General features: G+C 36.2%; 2 protein-coding genes across 3 annotated transcripts; one reads left to right on the top strand and one right to left on the bottom strand.

Moving 5' to 3' along the window:
• The first annotated feature begins 853 nt into the window (after positions 1-853).
• On the top strand, positions 854-7994 carry LOC120073259. Of its 2 annotated transcripts, none has more exons than XM_039026007.1 (5): positions 854-1390; positions 1464-1871; positions 3203-3295; positions 6639-6778; positions 7470-7994. In XM_039026007.1, the coding sequence occupies exons 1-5, from the start codon at positions 869-871 to the stop codon at positions 7897-7899; spliced, it is 1593 nt and encodes a 530-aa protein (XP_038881935.1). In that variant the 5' UTR covers positions 854-868; the 3' UTR covers positions 7900-7994. The 2 variants fall into 2 exon arrangements, with proteins under 2 accessions (XP_038881935.1, XP_038881928.1); XM_039026000.1 differs by having other exon boundaries at positions 3173-3295.
• A 216-nt stretch (positions 7995-8210) lies between these two features.
• On the bottom strand, positions 8211-10587 carry LOC120073274 (protein mago nashi homolog). The gene is made up of 3 exons (XM_039026017.1): positions 10278-10587; positions 8657-8833; positions 8211-8515 (listed from the first exon to the last, which is right to left on the bottom strand). Exons 1-3 carry the CDS (start codon positions 10497-10499, stop codon positions 8456-8458), a joined length of 459 nt encoding a protein of 152 aa, XP_038881945.1. The 5' UTR covers positions 10500-10587; the 3' UTR covers positions 8211-8455.
• Positions 10588-18123: the final 7536 nt, after the last annotated feature.

The raw sequence follows: 18123 nt of genomic DNA, 5'->3' as shown, positions 1-18123 counted from the left end.
AATATTTCAAACTAACCAATTTCAATACTGAGGAAGAACGTCTAAAAAACTTATTGAATCTACAAATAAATAAAAATCAAAAAATTAAAAAAAAAAAAGAGTGAAAAGAATAAACGAGAAAAGACTAAAAAAAATTGCATGAAGAAAGATAAAGGGAATAAGAAGAGAATGCATGAAGAAAATTGAATTGAAAGCACAAAAAAATGAAATAAAAAAACATGAAAAACGAAGATGAAGAGGAGGGGTGGAAGAAATAATGCATGAAGACAATAGAAAAAAATGCATGAAAAAAATTGGCTAATGGAAAAAAACACAAACATTCTGTTGCCAAAAGGAGAGATGAAAAAAAACAAAAGGAAAAATGAATAAAAATAATTTTTTTACAAAAAAAAAATATATTTAAAAAGGTATTAGAATAAGAAATATCAATCTTAGACACGCGTGTCTAAACAACACATAAAGTACACCGATTATTAATGAAAAATAATAATTACACAAAAACTAATGATAAAAAAATATAAATAAAGAAAAAGGGAATAATTACACACAAACAATGATGAAAAATATATTTTTTAAAAAAAGAAAAAAGGTAAATTTATCCCAAAAGAAAATTACAAAAAGCCTTCGTTCAAAAAATACAAGGCTGAAGACATTTTTGGAAAATATAGCCGAAAAAAACAATTATTTACGTAGAAATCTATTTGAAAAAAGTCCAAAATAGTTAGGCCGGCCCATTTTAGAATTGAGCTGAGCATGGAATGTGGGAAAAGCCGAAAATATTTGGGCCGGCCCATCTAAGAATTGGACTAAATATGGAATATGGGAAAAACACGGCCCATTTTAGAAATGAGCTGAATATGAAATTGAAATGTGGGAAAAGCCCAAACTCTGGGAAGCGGACACAGCACGCGGATGTGTTTCTCATTCTCCCCCACCGCTGTTGCACTGCTTTCCGGTCCCGAATCGGAGAACAGAACAGAACAGAACCATGCAATCGCCCTCTCTTCATTTTCCCCACAACATCGCTCCTACCAAACCCCATCTCTCCCATCACTTTGTAGGACTCCATTTCACTTCCATTCCCACCAAATCCTTCTTTCCCTCTTCTCTCTTCATCTCCAATTTTCGTTTCAGTAAGAAGGCCATTCCAATACAATCCCAAAGCAAGCCTCACAACCGCAATTCAAATCCTAAACCCAAACTCAAGGGTAACAAGGAAAACGTATGGAGCGTGGATAATGAGCTCGCCAACGCCCAAAAAGAGAGGGATAGAGCAGCCAGAAGGAACCCCAAAGGTAGAAGGGTCATTAAGAGTAAGAGGAACAAAGGTGGCACAATTATGGTTTCTCGTGCTATGCTAATGGAGGTCGAAACCGTTCTTCAAACTCAGGTACTCTCTCCCCTCTCTTGATTCGGGTTCAATTGAATCTCCTAATAACGCCATGAGTCTGTTCTACTTTCAGGAACCTGTAATTAAGCCAATATGGAATACATTTGTTAGCAGTGTAAGTGGGATATGGAAAGGGGTGGGCGCCGTATTTTCTCCTATCACTGCAGAAATGGAGCCAATTGAAATTGGAAACAACAATGAAAACCTATATGATTGCTATACTCTTTCTTGTGTTGAGGACGAGCGGTCTTTATCTGGGGGGAAGACAAATCAAATCAAAAGGAGAGTAAATTGGGTGACTTTAAATCCTTACGGGGAAGGACCCCTAAACCGTGGAGATGTTTCCTCAACCTCGGAAACAATGGTAGGCGCAAGCCCAAAAAATTACTGTTTGCCAAATTTTGAGTCTTTTAATTTTGATAAAAGTGACGTCCTGGAAGACGATGTCATGGGAAATGAGCCCGGCCTTGTCTTCTTTGAGGTATGGTTCTTTTCCTTTCTCTAGTAGATTGATTCATAGATCATTTTTCTCAAATTGAGCTTATTACAAAATTGATCATTTTGCCATCTTTTGTTGCACTTGTACTGTTCACGAAATTAGTGCAGAATGCATCATAAAAGGGAACTGGGGATACTACTATCTGCAGTTTTATATAGTTTGCAGTCCTTGTTGCTGTGTACTGGTGTTTCTCAATAGATGAGATTTTTGGATATCATCTTCAACGTGTTCTATAAATTTTGCAGTTTCATTGTTTTGCATTCTGGTTCTAGTTTCATGTCATATTGGAGCTTAAATTGATCTCTATTGAGTGTTGGAAGTATTTCCTCCCTCCGGCATCATCACCGATGAACTTTGATCTCATGCCTCATCAGAACCAAAACACAATCAAACTATATTGAAATGTAAATGGCAAAAATTTACAAGATAGCCAAGAAATTTGAGGAACTTGGATCTACCTCTCTTGAGATCTCTCTCTCAAGCCCTAATTCATATACCAAAATATTATCTAACTACTCTCCTTTCTCCCCCTCTCTATTTATATAACCTAATATCATAACATAACAACTTCCCTAACTAATTACTAAGGAAGCGTTTGAGGCAAGGAGTTGGTTATTATAGTTGGGTTATAATAGTTTGTGTTTGAGGTGTAGATTATTTTAGTTTGGGTTATAATTGTATGTGTTTGAAGTGTAAACTATTTTAGTTTGAGAAGGAAATAGTAAACACTGTAGCAAAGAATAAAAAAATGATAAAATGATGAATGTAAAATAGTAAAAATTGTAGTAAATAGTAAATACTGTAGCAAATGAGAATTTTGAAATAGTGTTGATTGTAACTAATTGGAGACAAAAAATAGTATTTACCATAACAAGAGGTGGTTATTATAGACTTAGGATAGTTGTTGCCTCAAACACCCCCCTAATCTATTCTTAATATAACGCGCTAATACCATTCCTATCAAGTCTATTGTCTATGTTGTTCGATTTTACTTATTAATATTTTTTAAAAAAAAAAAATTAGTTGAACCAATTTCCACGATGAAGAATTATTTGTAGATTAACTCTAACATTTTTTTTAAAATATACATGAATGTCCAAGCCAGCTTATGCACACCTCGATTAATCCAATTTGTACCTTAACAAATGGAAATGCTTGAAGTAATAAATTTTTCTTTGCTTTTGTTGCATTTTTGTTATTCAATTTAATCCTAATGTTTTGTCTGAATGTCAAAAGTATTGATTAATATTACTGTTTCTCTCTATTTTTCTATTTGAACTAAGGCCATATCACGATCTCATTGGAAATTCCAGGATGGATCTTATTCTCGTGGTCCTGTTAACATTCCAGTGGGTGATGTTGATGATACCAATTATTACATAAATCCAACTTTCAAGTTCGAACAGGTAAGTTAAGTTTGTAAACTGCATTGTGGCTTCTTCATATATCTACTTGTTTTAAGATGACCTCCTTTTCTCTTTGTTTCAAGTCCAAGGTGAGTTCTTTTTTTCCTTTTCCTCTCTCTTTTTGATAGAAAACAATATGACATATTGACCGACTGAAGATGTACAAAAGTATGTGAGATATTCCTAAAAAGCCAGGGTGATCGTAGAAAGATTCCCAATGGCGCAAATCTGCAGTCAAAGCATATTTATAGAGTTCTGTAAATGGGGATCACCAACTAGAAGAGTCATGTTTGTTTTACATCCTAAAAAAATGTCACTGAGGTGAGTCAACCTGTTGAAAATTCCCTTTTTTCCTTCCAAACCATGATCTTCAAAGGAGAGCCACCCCTGAGAAAAGGATTCCAGCATAGCCGCCAAAGAATGTTCTGGAAATGAGTTGAAGGACGGTTGAACTGTTATTAGGAGAAACCCATCAAAGATTGAAGCATTTAAATAGCTCATGCCAATAGGTGGCCAGCATATTATCAGAAGAATAGGAACATACTATACTTACCATCTTTGCACAAAAAACACCAGCTGAGACAAAGAAAATGTCAATATTCCTTTTAGCAATTCTGTTGTATATATTGATTATTGAGCACCTCCGGAACAAAAATTCAAAGGATAACTTTTACTTTTTTGTAGGCTCTAGGTTTTCTTATGATACTAACAAGGCTTGATAGGACCATTCATCAATCTCTAAATCAGAGAACTTCCTTCAGAATTTAATAATCTGCATCCAAGGACTTTCAAAATTTGTGGGAGGACTGACAACTCCACATTAGATAACAAACTGACAGTATAGAAATAGCTTAAGGATTTCCATCTTTGAGAAAAATATTACAATATAAATTCTTCATAGATGCTCTTTCTTCAAAGTTGTAAAAGATAATATTGTAGTTATAGGGGTAAACGATCAAACCCAAAAAAGGAACCAAACTAGGGTTTATCAATCTAACATTTCAGTCGATGTCGACCAGGTGGTGTGACTAGAAAAGCACTTCCAACCAATCGACCAACATATTGTTCTTTATTATTTAAAAATAAAAAAAAAATAAGAAACACAGAGAAAAGGAGAAAAAGTTGTGATTACATCGAAGTTTTGAGAGAAAACTAGTGGTTGCTCTCAAAATTGGTGTACTGATTTCATCACTTTCTTTTTCACTCGATCTCATCATTGTTGCATGCCTCCCTTGTCTTTCTTCGATGCTTCCCTCCCACACAAGATTCTGTCTCACTCATTGTGTCAAGCTCTCAACTATGCAATAGTTGGTCAGCATGAAGCAACTGTATCATCATCAACTGGAGTGTACTATTTCTAGTTATTTACTAACTAGAACTTGAGGCTACTACGAAAGATTACTCATGAGTGGGGCACAAGTTCTATTTTGGTTCATGGTTTCTCTATACTAACTAGTACACACCAGTTCATGATGCTAAACTTGAGGCTATCTTAGTCGTTATGAAAATGCTCTCCTCCTTTCATGTCCTTCCCTATCTCCTTTCCCTTGGCCCCTCCATCTCATCTCCCTTCCCTCATTCTGTGTTTGTTTTGCTCTTCCCTCATCTTGTCTTCCTGCCCCCATTTTGGTCTTTTTGCCTCCCTGCAAGCTCTAGGCTGGAACCACAAACGATATTTTGTGGTGCTGAAAAAAATTGTTGATATTGAAGTCAACAGTGTCTAGGAAAGTAGAGCAAGGATCTCTGAGATTGGAAATATATATATGCATACATATATCTCAACAGGGCACCTATTTGCTGTTTAAGAAACAGATCGAAGAGCCTTATTCTGCTCTTTATAGTTTGAAAGAAATACTTGAGTTTGATTAGGCAAGGGGACAGATTTTTAGAAAGCAACTCCTCTTCTTAGTTGCACTTTAATCTGTTTTTCCTTTTTTTGTCTTTTTCTTTTTTTCTCCCCCTCTTTCATGTAATAGAGAATATGGCTTCTTTTTTCCCTATTTTTTTTTTAACCCTTTTCAAGGAGAGAGAATTGACCAAATAAAGGATCTCTTGTCCATTTGCTCAGCTCAATTGTACGGATTCAAATAAGCTTTCAATGAAACTATGTGATTTCTGCGTAGCCTTTCAGTACACAGCGTTTAGTAACAGCATTTGTTCCATGCTGCACACTGATAAACCCCCCGATTATTCACACATATAAGAGAAAGGGTAGAAGGGGATTTACACCAAAAATCATAAGTGAGGGAGGGAATAATCAGGGGGATGGAAATTGAATAAAGATGTTGAGGGGACCACTTGGTATTGAGAGGACCACGAAATTGGTTATGAAACAGAGAGGAAGAGTCTGAGGGGTTGTGGAATATTTTGGAGAAGCTGGAGCAGCTTTTGGAGGAGAGATTTTCAGCCCCCTCGAATTGGCTGGTCTGTAGTTTCCAGCTTTTGGAGAAGCTGGGCTATTTCTCTTATTATCTTCTTGTTCTTGAGTACTGTGGATTTCCATTGTGTTCTTTCTCTTGAAGTATATAAATAAATCCATTGTGTTCTTTCTTTTGAAGTATATAAATAAATCCATTGTGTTCTTTCTCTTGAAGTATATAAATAAATCCATTGTGTTCTTTCTCTTGAAGTATATAAATAAATCCATTGTGTTCTTTCTCTTGAAGTATATAAATAAATCCATTGTGTTCTTTCTCTTGAAGTATATAAATAAATCCATTGTGTTCTTTCTCTTGAAGTATATAAATAAAAGTATCTTAGAGCATTGCTCTGTTTCTTGGGATTTGTCTTGTTGGGTATTTCCTGTTTGCAGATTTGGATACCTAACAACTTAGTAGTTAGTACAGAGGCATATATATTCAATTGAAGATACCAGTACATCTCAGACCTTACAACAAACAATCTTCCGAGCTCAAATGGGATGAACGGACTATGCCATCCATCCATAAACTTATCTTCTGTCTAGGATTCTATCTCGATTAATCTAGCTCATAAAAATGTTCTTTCCTCTGTCTATGAATTCTACTTCATAGAAGATACCTAACAACACATAAAGGCTTCACTTCGTTAATCAAAAATTGCACAGACTATTTGAGGTATGCACTGATCGCAAATTCAAAAGCCTTAGCAATTGGACTTGTTGGCCAGAGTCATTTTAAAAAATACCCACATTTATTATGCAAACGCGGTCGGATCTTAGTGGTGGAATGTTTGTATCCAGGGTTGTCATTAATCTTTGCAATACATTTGGATTTCTTTAGTGTGAACTAAATTTAGTTAATTGCATCTTATTTTCCTGTTTCCAATGATAGTTAGGAAGTGTGCTGATATGTGGCCATTTTAGTGTTTAGTAAAAGGCTGCCATAAAAGGCTCCGTATCGTCCATACCATTGAATTTAGTGGTGGCGGATCTGACATACAGATACTAAGAGTTGCTGTGTATGAAGAACAGTGGGTTAGCCCTGCAAATATGTCTGACATAAGGTATCTTTTTTCTCTTCTTTTCTTCACCCCTTCCACAAAGGGAATAAAGGTGAATTGGAATAGCTGAAAAACCGAGCTGAATGATCGAAACCAGCAAAGATTGAAAAAAAACCGATTAGATCGGTTTTGTAAAAAATCTGTTAAAAACCAATTAACTCCGACCGACATTTAAACCGAACCCAACGGATATATTAATATCGTATATTTTTTCTTAAAAAATATCTAAATATATAAAAAAAAAAAAAAAAATAGAAAAAGAACCAAACACGTTAAACCAAGAAAAATATTAAAGAAATAGAAAAAGAATGAAAAAAAAGAACCGGACTGGACCGTCTTAAACCAAACTCGACTGCTTTGTTTAATGCTTCGATGCTCACCCCTAAAAAGGAGATATTTTCTGTTTCTATTTTTCACTGGATTTAACAGTTTTGAATCTCTCTCTATTGTTTTTTAATATTAGTTTTCTATGGCCTTTATAACTTGAATCAGCTTCCATCGTCTTTGGCCGAAAAAAAACATCTATTAACTTTACAAATTGGTTTACTGGCGGTATGGAGTTTTATTTAATATATACGTATTAAAGCAGAACAATGGTTCTTTTGATTTTATTAGACTAGTTGGTTATAGACTAGTTTATTGTACGTCTGCCAAAGACTTGAGTAATGGGATGAGAATACTTGATTGCAAACAGTGATGTAGAGTTTGATTTGAAGCCATTTTCTCAACGGAAGCGAACCCATCCATCAGAACTTACAGGATCGTGGAAGGTGTTTGAAGTAAGCGGGACTCCAATATTTGGTGAAGAGAGTAATGCAGCCACCGTCCCTTACGTGTATCTGTGCACAGAAACGTTAAAGAAAAGGAGGTTACCAGGAAACCCAGTTTACTTTGGGGAGGAAGAAATGGACATGCAGGATGTTACCATGCTGTGGCTTCCAGGTGGTGTCACTGCTTATGTTGATGTCAAAAAGGATGGCATTCTCTGTATTGGAGTCGGTTGGTACTCAGATGAGGGTATCAACCTTGTTATGGAGAGGGATTATGGATTCGATGGGAACCTCAAGGAAGTTAGGTGGAAATCTGAATTAAAAAGAAGATGGCCTGACCCAATACCCCTTTGAATTACCTTCAAATTTTTTACTTCTCCCTCTTTAACTATTCATGTGTATGTAAGTAACAAAATACACTAAATCCATGTTCTTTTCATCCACCTCAACTCAGTTTTCTAGTTTTCTATCATATCATATCATATAGAACAATCAGCAAAATATAAATACTACAACAATATTAAATATTGCAGACCAAATTTTAACGCTTTCCACCTTCAATACAACGGTCGGATCATTATTTACTCAAGAAGCTCTTTTCCATTTGATTTCCGGTTAAACACCATCCATTCAATTAGTTCACGTTTATCAAATGCCAGTTTAAGTAAAAACAAATTATGACAGATACATCCTCAACAACAGCAAGATCAATATGAATTCCTGAAAATGAAACTCTAAAAACAATACAAATTCCAAATCTCCAATTTTGCATATTCATTCAGAAAATCAAACCATTCAACACCACCCAAACACTGTTATACGGTAAAGAATTCTCAAAACCCAAAAAAGATTTCACAGTTTGGAGAAGTACACGTTCCTCAAATTGCACCGCAGGAAATCTGGCCCGTCTTTAAATTGGCTTGATCTTGAAGTGGAGTGAAATGAGAGAAAATACAAAGCATTTCAGATCCTACAGACAAAAACAACGCATATAAGACCTAAGTGTGGAGCGTATAAAGGATAGAATGCAAGAATCTAGAGGCCTAAAGACAGATAAGAAAAGCTTCCACGTAAAAGTAATCAACATGGAAGACTAACTACTAAGCCTTACCTGAACAAGATAATAGAATATCCGCAATCCTTCAGGATCCTTGCTGCTCTGCACATCAACAAGAGATCCGATCTTAGATGTAGTGAAGGAGATATGCTCATTTCCCATCACAATCTCAAGCTCCTGTCGTCCAACCCGATCAGGTTCTGGCCAATTATTATCGTCTTCCTTCATAATCTGAACAGAGGCAACAGGAAACTAGTTAATTATTAGAGGCTCCATAAGGTGATATAAAAATGAAGCATTTGACGTCAATTAGCAAACAGACTAATTCCAAAGACATTACACAAATTACATCGTCTTCCTTCATAATCTGATCAGAGGCAAGGCAACAGTAAACTAATTATTTGGGGCTCCATAAGGTGATAAAAACGAAGCAATTCAAGGCAATCGACAAACAGACCAAATTCCAAAACACTACATCAAATACATCTCTTCCTTCATAATCAGAAACGTGCCATGTTATTCAGAGAGTAAGAAGAAAATAAAAAATAATCTCATCTTCTTTCTCATAGCTTCAGAGAAATGGAATGATGTTTCAGATCTATGAGAAATTCCATTCAATAACAGCATATGGACATCTAAAAAATCTTCAGTGGCCCTAGTGAGGTAAAATTCTTTTGAAATATTCTTTTGAGACGAGCGTGAGGCTCTTTCCAACTACAGTGCAAGGTGTGGTGCATTTCCAGTGACTTCGTTATTACAAGGTGGAGTCACAAGAGATCTTCAAGAGACAAATTACATACAAGATAGTTCAATAGGTTTCTTTATGAACTTCGATTGATCTCCCTATTTCAATTGGTGATTTCACTTGGTCATACAATAGGATCAAATTTCATCTTTCAAAAGTTAAAAGATTGTCTCACACTACTTTGGATCGTTTTCCATTCAACATGTTTTATAAATTTTGAAGTCCTATTGTTATGCCTACTGGTCTTTCTTTAAGTTTTAAGTCATAATGGAGCTTAAATTGATCTTTGTCGAGTGTCGAAAGTATTTCTTCCCTCGGACATCATACACGGTGAACTTAGATCTCATGTCTGTTTTTCAATTTTATTTAAGTTTTCTTTCTAACTTAACCAAATGTCCGTTTCCACGACGAAAAATTATTTTTTAGCTAGCCTAACAAATGGAAATGCTGGAAGTAAGGGTTTTATTACGGATGAACTAATTTGGGGAGGATTGATGTTGTTTGCCCCAGTTTTTGAAAATGATGAAGGATGGCCTTCCATCTCTCGCACCATTAATGAGACTTACTTAAAATAAGGTTCCCTTTATCAGAGCTTGAGCACGACACGAGTTGTGGACTCGAAGGCGAATACTGGGCACAACGCGAAGTCTTCAAGCTCGATAACGAGTTGTGCCGGTGACGACCTCAATGGGGAATTCCAGGATGAATCTCATTCTCGTGGTCCGGTTAACGTTCCAGAGGGCGAAGTTGATGATATCAAAGAGTGGACGAGAAAAACAGTAAAAGAACCGTATTGAAGCATCGCAAAAACACAGAAGCAATGGAGGAGAGAAACATAAAGTTCAAGAAAACATACGAAAACCCTAAAAATGACTATGCAAAGGAAACCCTAGAGACATAAAGGAAGGGACAAAATGTTGAGATCCTGACCTCGCTGTCGGAGATGATTCGACGGCATTCCCGAAGGACGGCCGGGGTGAGGTAGACTTCCTTGCGAATCATGGTGTCGTTCTTGTAGTTGGAGTTGTTAGCATAGCGAAGCTTGCCATCGGGTCGGAATTCGAACTCCAAGAATTCGTGTCCAAATTTCCCTTTGTGCCCCACATAATATCTCAAGTAAAACTCCCCGTTCTCCAAATCCTCCGCCGACATGGCACCCACCTTCAACCTTCAACCTTCAACCTTCAACCTTCTTCCCTCTTCCACTCCCGCGGCCTCTGCGACTTTAATTCTGGAAAATGTGGAGAGGCTAACTATTTTAAGAAGTCAGATAGGAATGGGCCCTTACGTTGCTGCCTTTGTTGGCCCATCAGCCCATCTACACATTACTTGGGCCTTTTCTTTGCTTGGGCTTTGTTCTAAGGGGTGTAACACTTATTTGAACTCAACTTTCACTTTTGTTCAAATTGATGAAATATTACACTTTTGTCTGAAAATGAGAATGAAAAGCTAAAAATAAAAACTAATTACTAGTATCACTCCATTGATAATTAATTTTAAAAAGAATCATATACGGAATAAAAAAAATCAAATTTCTTATAAATAGAAAATTTCAAAAAATATTTATAATTTATAGCCTTAATTTCCAAAAGTACCAAGCACTTTTGGACTTTTGCTATAAAATGTAAATATTTTTAAATATTTTTTTTTATTTAAAAAGGTCATATAGAAAAAACCACAATGTAAAATCTATCCCAAAATTTTCCATCAACCGATTCTTTACATTCTCGCTTTATTTCGGTTTCTGACAATCTTCTTGTATTCCACCAATTCCTCATTTCATTCCAATGTGCATTTGCCTACCATTGTTGTCCGTAGTTGTTTGTTACATTGATTACTCTTTTTCCCTCTTATATAATTGATAAGATATAAAATTGATGTTTTTTAGTAGTAGAATGCACCTTAAAAAGTTTAGAGGTGGTATGTTTATATTGGACAAATTTGAATATATTATTTTTATTATTTCAATTCTAACCATATTTCTGTCTTTTTAAAATACAAGTGAAATTAGGTCACTTAATGGCGATCTATGCTCATTTTTAGCTCCATTTTCAGGTTAACCCAAATCTAGTTTTACTTCTTTAGATTTTTAAAACAAAATGCATTTTTGGATACCTGTTTCTGTTTAGACAGTCACTTTTTTCTTTAATTATATTAGCTATAAAACACGTGGCTAAAAATCTTTAAAACATCACTTTTGTTAGTGAATTTTCAATAACAAGTGAATATATATTTTATTAAGTTTAAATTATAAATATCTAGCATGAGAATTAAAAATAATAAAATAATTATGATGAAAACTATATATATCTTATTTTAGATTAATTCACAACAATATAAAATGACTTGCAATTTTTTTATTTTTTATTTTTTATATATATATATTTGGAATATTTAGAATAGAAATTTTGATGATGACTTGTTTTGCTAGAATGTTTGTGTGATTTAAAAGGATTTATTTAGTGTTTAATTTTAGACTTTTAAATGTAATTTCATATTATAATAGTGATTAAAATCTCCTTTCATGATCACATTCAAACTTGACTTTTTTTTTTTTTTTTTTTTGAGGATATCATTTTTAATTTCATAAAAATTATTTTCAATACACTTTAATACTTCTGAAAAAGTTTGGTTGAAAACCTTTTTTTAAAAAAAAGAAATGCAAAATTTGACAAACAACCCATTTTAACAATTTATAAGAGTTTAACCTTTACAATTATGAATTAACAAATTTGACAAACAACCTATTTTAACCATTTATCTTAGGAAGAGTTTAACTTAGTTTAATATTTAATTTTCACAACTAACTAAGTTTACAGTTGGAACAACCATTATAATTTTATTTGACTTCTCACTTGATAATTGGAACAACCATAGACAGAAAAAAATTCACAATTTACGTGATAAATTTTAAAAAGAACACAATTTTGATATTATATTATATCTAAAATGATAAAATATATACTTCATTTAATAATTCTCAACTAAAACACTAAACAACTTACTCTAAAAAATAGTGTAATTGTAATTTTAACATTTATGTTTCTTTTTGGTCCAGATGAATGTGATTTTTTTCTCATTATTTATTAAAAATGAATCTCCTTCTTATTTTTAAAAAATAAGTTTCTTTGATACTTTAGAAGTTTTTATAAAACCCCATACAAAATCTTTTCTTTCTATTTGATTTAAAAAGTCAATAACAACTTTTTAATATCAATTACAGATCTTAAGGTGACACCAGAAAATAAAATTTTAATTTAAGAAAATATAAAAAGAATTCACAAATATCACTTTATTAGTTGATTTTACAACGATAAATTTATTCTATCGAAATAAATAAAAGAAAATTTAAAGTATAAAATGAAAAAATGAAAGAGAATTGATATAATAATTGAATCATCACTGAGATTTCAAAAAAGAAAAAAATCATAAGATTAAATTTCTCTTTCTTATTTTCTCTATTTCTTTCTTCATGCATTCATTATAATTCAATTTACTCCTCATCATGAGTTGCAAAGATAGCAAATTTGAGGGGCAATCATCACAAACATATGTGGGTTGTAGCACAAACATCAAATTTCTTATATAAAAAAAACTATAGAAATGGCGATTACTTTATTTGCAATAGTCACATTTAATTTGCTGAAAATGTGTGTTTTTATAAACATGTAGTTTTTCCAAAAGTTTCAAGATGGGGATATAAGGAAAAAATAGGAATCATTAAAAGTTTCACACAAAAAATAATGTATAATTAAAGAGAAGAGAAAAATGTTAAATAAATTTATATATAACATTTGCCCAAATATTGAATTCGTATCTCTCAACCTTTCACTTTAATTTATTCTATACGGTTGTGGCAATTGTACTAGATCGATGGTGACATGACAATGGAAGAGAGGAGACCAATGTAATGACACTGAAAGACCCGTGTTGCGCCTAGTACGGTTGAACCAGAAAACGAAGAGGGGAAAATATAAGAGGAAAAGAAATTTAAAAAAAAAAAAAAGAAAAAATTTGGAAATTACCTAACTAAACACGGTATATTTCAAAGATGCACAACCCATATATTTAGTAAAATATACTTATTCTAACCATTTATATATATATATATATACGAATAAAAGGGAAATTCTTATAAATATAAAAAATCATATCTAAATGGCCAACAAAATCTCAAGGCAAATCCATCCAAACAATTTCGTGTCATTTCATTTTTGGTTGTTAATAATTAGCCACCATAACAATTTATATCTTTGGGTGTTAGTGATGAGTTAAAAAAATGTAACGACTCGACCCCTAGGACTTAAGTTAGGCCGTTACTAAAATACATGCATGCATGGCACTTAAAACGACACTCCTTTATGTTGAAATAAATGCTAAATAGACAAAAGAAGTTCAAAAGCCATTTATTAAATGCAATTGTTAAAACGATAATAGGGTACCCATGATTCGTAAAGACTATTAAAAGTATAAAAAAAACAATCCTTCATAATAAGTTTCAAATAGTAAAACTAAACATTAAGTGAAAAAAATAAGGACTCTAAATTTCATGATGCGGAAGCGTAAAAACTAGTCCCAGTGGCACGATCACGAATTCCGCTGCGCCATCGCCGGTGCATCTCTACCCTTACCTGAAACATCAACATAAGAAAGAATGAGCATGAAATACTCAGTAAGTAACCCCACCACTGGGGTCAGGCTAGGCATCTATGTTCTCTAGATACCCACCTATGGCACATATACACACATGAAACAGGTAAAAGACTGAGTCCTATCCTACTGTTGTTAAGTATGCCCACTATCTCTGGTGAATCCCGAAAGAGACACAAACTGGTGAATCTCGAAGGAGACACAAATTGGTAAATCCCAAAGGACACACAAAACTGGTGAATCCCGAAGGACACACAAAACTGGTGAATCCCGAAGGAAACACAAAACTGGTGAATTCCGAAGGAAACAAAAACTGATGAGCATCTAAATAATCAGTGAGGACATTTACACAGTCTCAACATTCAAAAATCAACACCGTACGAATCTATGACATACATGTAGTCCTCGATACCATGGCTCTACCACATACACATAATCCTCAACAACATATTCTACAACATTCATATATATCTTAACATCATAGTTCCACAACAAACAAGTATGTCTCAACATCAGCAAATCAGATACCAACATATAGAAACACATACCACCTCATACTAACAATCAAGTGCCTAGGTGTATAGTAAACAAATCAGAACTTGTGCCAAAACATACTTTGATTCAGGTCATACTATCAATCAACATGCTAACATTTACCATAACATACACTCATCATGCTAGCATCCAACTAAAGCCTAACCCGTGGACAGTTCCAGTGGTAAGATTACTTACCTTAATCGAAAATCCACAGATAAACTCAGACAACCAAACGATGACCGCGGTTTGAAGAAACGACCCTAACATACGAATACAACCATTAAGGTTCAGTCCAAAAAATAATTGCAACATCTCAGAGTCAAAACCATAATACCCAAAAGCTTACCCAAGGAACTTGATTAACAACCACTCTAAAATCTCCTTCCAACAGATTTTAACTCCCAATGGACGACAACTTAGAACCTTAAAGATACAAGGGTTAAGTCAACTTAATTCAGTAATCAAAGCGTGCCCACAAGCCAACAATAAGGACTATAACTCTTACCAAAACTCTTGTCGAACAATCTTGAATCCGCTGGACAGTCGTGGCTGTAGTTTCCCAAGCTCAAATCTAAAATCAAAATAATGTGACTAATTTAACCTTTAATCCAACTTAGTGGGCATCCAAAATCTTTCAAGAAACCCAACCACAAAATAGATCTTACCAAAAACTAAGCGTCCGACGAAGACCCACGCAGTAGAAAATAGGCAGCGCGACGATGGACGATGGAGAACCCGGCTGGAGGCGGTAGCAGCTCAATCTACTGGTAGACAACGATGGAGTGCGGTAGTTAGGGGCTGGAGTGGCGGCGGTGATTTAGACCGATTGGGCGAGATCGACACGATGGGCGGTGAAGGGAGGTAGTGAGGGAGCCGTGGCGGTCGGCGGTAGGTCTGGCTCGAACGAGTGGCGACGCGCGTCTGCCGATTTTGTAATGATAGGTTTTCGCTCATACCGGTCTGGTGGGGGGTGCACTGTCGAAATCCGATGAGGGGGCGTGAGCTCTCGGTTGTGGAGGGTACGCCAGGTGGCCGTGAGGCTATGAGGGGTGGTGAAGGTGCGGCGGTGCGATAAACATGAGGGGGGGCGCCGAGCGAGAGAGATTGGGAGAGGATGGGGGTGGGGTCCCCTTTTATTTTTTTTAAAAAATATAATAAAGAAAAATAGTATAACTAATTAATCCTTCTTATCCAACTTCATACATTTAATTCTTTTTTTCTCGGACTATCATTCTTGCCTAAATTGCCTTGCGTTTAGAAATTGTAATTTTCCTGCACCTTATCTCTGCACTTTAACTTTAATTCTAATTCAATTATGCTAGTTCACTAGTAATTCCTTTGAAAACGACCTAAACTTCATTTATATAATTTAAGATAAGAGCGTGCGGGATGTTACTTCTTCCCTCAAAGAATTTCGTCCTCAACATTATCGGTTCGTAGAAGAAGCTTCGGTATAGGGCCTTCATCTTATCCTCTCGTCCTAGGTGGGCCTCCTGAACTTGGTGGTTCTGCCAGGCTTTCAAGCAATTTCCCGACATGCGCATGTCCTTACTTCTCTGGGGAGGATCCCTTATAGCCTCCTCGCTAGCTAGTTCTTTCATCGTAAGGGCTCGTTAGTACCGTGGACGGTCTGTAACTCTTCTTAGCATCGACATGAGCATTATGAACTGAAGCAACGATGGGGGCAAGGCCAATTTGGTAGTACAGGGCTACTTCGTTTCCAGGACCTCGAGGATATAATGATCTCGGGACACTTTCTCCTCAACTCGAGAATTACTTATATGGGGTGCCACCTTTAAGGACATATTCACCCCAGTCTCAAATTCCAGGTCCTTACGTCTTACATCGGCATAGCTCTTCTGTCTGCTCTGAGCTGTCTGCATATGAGCCCTGATATTTTGTATTGCCTCATTCGTTGTCTGCACCAATTCAAATCCTAACAATCTCCTTTCTCCTACCTCATCCCAACACACAGGGGACCTGTAATTCTTCCCATATAGGGCCTCAAAGGGTGACATCCCAATTGCAGATTGGTAGCTGTTATTGTACGCAAACTTCATTAAGTGCAAGTGAGCATCCCAGCTTCCTGAAAACTCTATGGCACAGGCACGCAACATGTCTTCCAGTATCTGATTCAATCTCTCTGTCCGCCCATCAGTTTGAGGGTGGAATGCTGTACTGAAGTTTAATGGGGTCCCCAAAGCCGCCTAGAGACTCCTCCAGAAGTTAGACGTGAAACAAGGGTTTATGTCCGACACAATGGTCACGGGCACTCCATGCAATCTTACCACTTCCTTCATGTATATCTATGCCCACTTATCCACTGAAAAGATGGACTTTCCAGGTATGAAATGTGCTAGCTTTGTAAGTCTGTCTACAATGACCCATATCATCGTGAAACCTTTAACTATCCGAGGAAACCCTACGATGAAGTCCATAGACACATGCTCCCACTTCCATTTGGGTACATTCAATGGTTGTAACAAGCCTGCTGGCCTCTGCCTTGGGGCTTTCACCTGCTGGCACACCAAACACTTACTGACGAACTCCGTATCTTCTTTTTTCATATCATTCCACCAATAGTAACGCTTCAGATCCTGATACATCTTGGTGCTGCCAGGGTGGATCGAGAATAGGGAACTATGAGCCTCTAACAACAACTCATCCTTAATGTCACTAATCGCCGGCACGCACAGATGCCTTTAATAAAGAAGGCCACCTTCTGCTGACACTGAGAATTCGTTATCCTGGCCTGACTCCACCCTACGAACTCTCTCCTCCAGATAACGGTCGTCTCGCTGCGCATCAATAATCTTCTGCCTTAGGCTTGGTTGCACCGACAACTGTGCTAACTGTGCCGTGACCTTCCCCACGACTACTGCAATCTCTACCCTCTCCAGTTCCCTACATAAGTGAGTCTGTCTGGTAATGAGAGCTGCAGAATGGGCCACCTTTCTGCTTAAAGCATCAGTCACTACGTTTGCTTTCCCCAGGTGGTACAAAATTTCACAATCATAATCCTTTACTAGCTCCAACCACCTTCTTTGCCTTATGTTTAACTCCTTCTGAGTGAAAAAGTACTTCAAACTCTTGTGGTCGGTGAAGATCTGTATCTTTTCTCCATACAAGTAATGTCTCCAGATCTTGAGAGCAAAAATCACCGCTACTAACTCCAAGTCATGCGTGGGAGAATTCTGTTTGTGCTTCTTCAGCTGACGTGGAGCATAAGCAACTACTCTACCCTGCTGCATCAAAACACATTCCAACCCCTTCTAGGATGCATCACTGAAAATGACGAAACCACCTGATCCGTCCGATACTGTAAGAACTGGGGCTTAAACCAACCTCTGCTTGAGGTCCTGGAAACTATCTTCACAAGCCTCATTCCAAACAAATGTTGCTCCCTTCCGGATCAACTGAGTTAATGGGGCGGCTATGCGAAAGAAATCCTTCACAAACCATCTGTACTAGCCTGCTAACCCCAGGAAACTGCACACCTCACTGATCGTGGTTGGACAAGCCCAACCCGTAACTTCCTCCACCTTTGTAGGATCCACAGAGACACCTTCCTTGGATACCACATGCCTTA

This window comes from Benincasa hispida, chromosome 1 (genome assembly GCF_009727055.1).
Source record: "Benincasa hispida cultivar B227 chromosome 1, ASM972705v1, whole genome shotgun sequence".
NCBI classification, from domain to species: Eukaryota; Viridiplantae; Streptophyta; class Magnoliopsida; order Cucurbitales; family Cucurbitaceae; genus Benincasa; species Benincasa hispida.
This window is presented reverse-complemented; position numbering and strand designations above follow the sequence as displayed.

Bases quoted from the DNA above. Each gene is read 5' to 3' on its own strand.
- LOC120073259 (XM_039026000.1), top strand. From the start codon at position 869: ATGTGGGAAAAGCCCAAACTCTGGGAAGCGGACACAGCACGCGGATGT. The intron at 3,296-6,638 runs GTAAGTTAAGTT...TGGCCATTTTAG, and splicing joins CAACTTTCAAGTTCGAACAG to TGTTTAGTAAAAGGCTGCCA. The intron at 6,779-7,469 runs GTATCTTTTTTC...GATTGCAAACAG, and splicing joins GCAAATATGTCTGACATAAG to TGATGTAGAGTTTGATTTGA.
- LOC120073274 (XM_039026017.1), bottom strand. From the start codon at position 10,499: ATGTCGGCGGAGGATTTGGAGAACGGGGAGTTTTACTTGAGATATTAT. The intron at 8,834-10,277 runs GTCAGGATCTCA...GCCTCTGTTCAG, and splicing joins GAATCATCTCCGACAGCGAG to ATTATGAAGGAAGACGATAA. The intron at 8,516-8,656 runs GTAAGGCTTAGT...TTTTGTCTGTAG, and splicing joins TATTCTATTATCTTGTTCAG to GATCTGAAATGCTTTGTATT.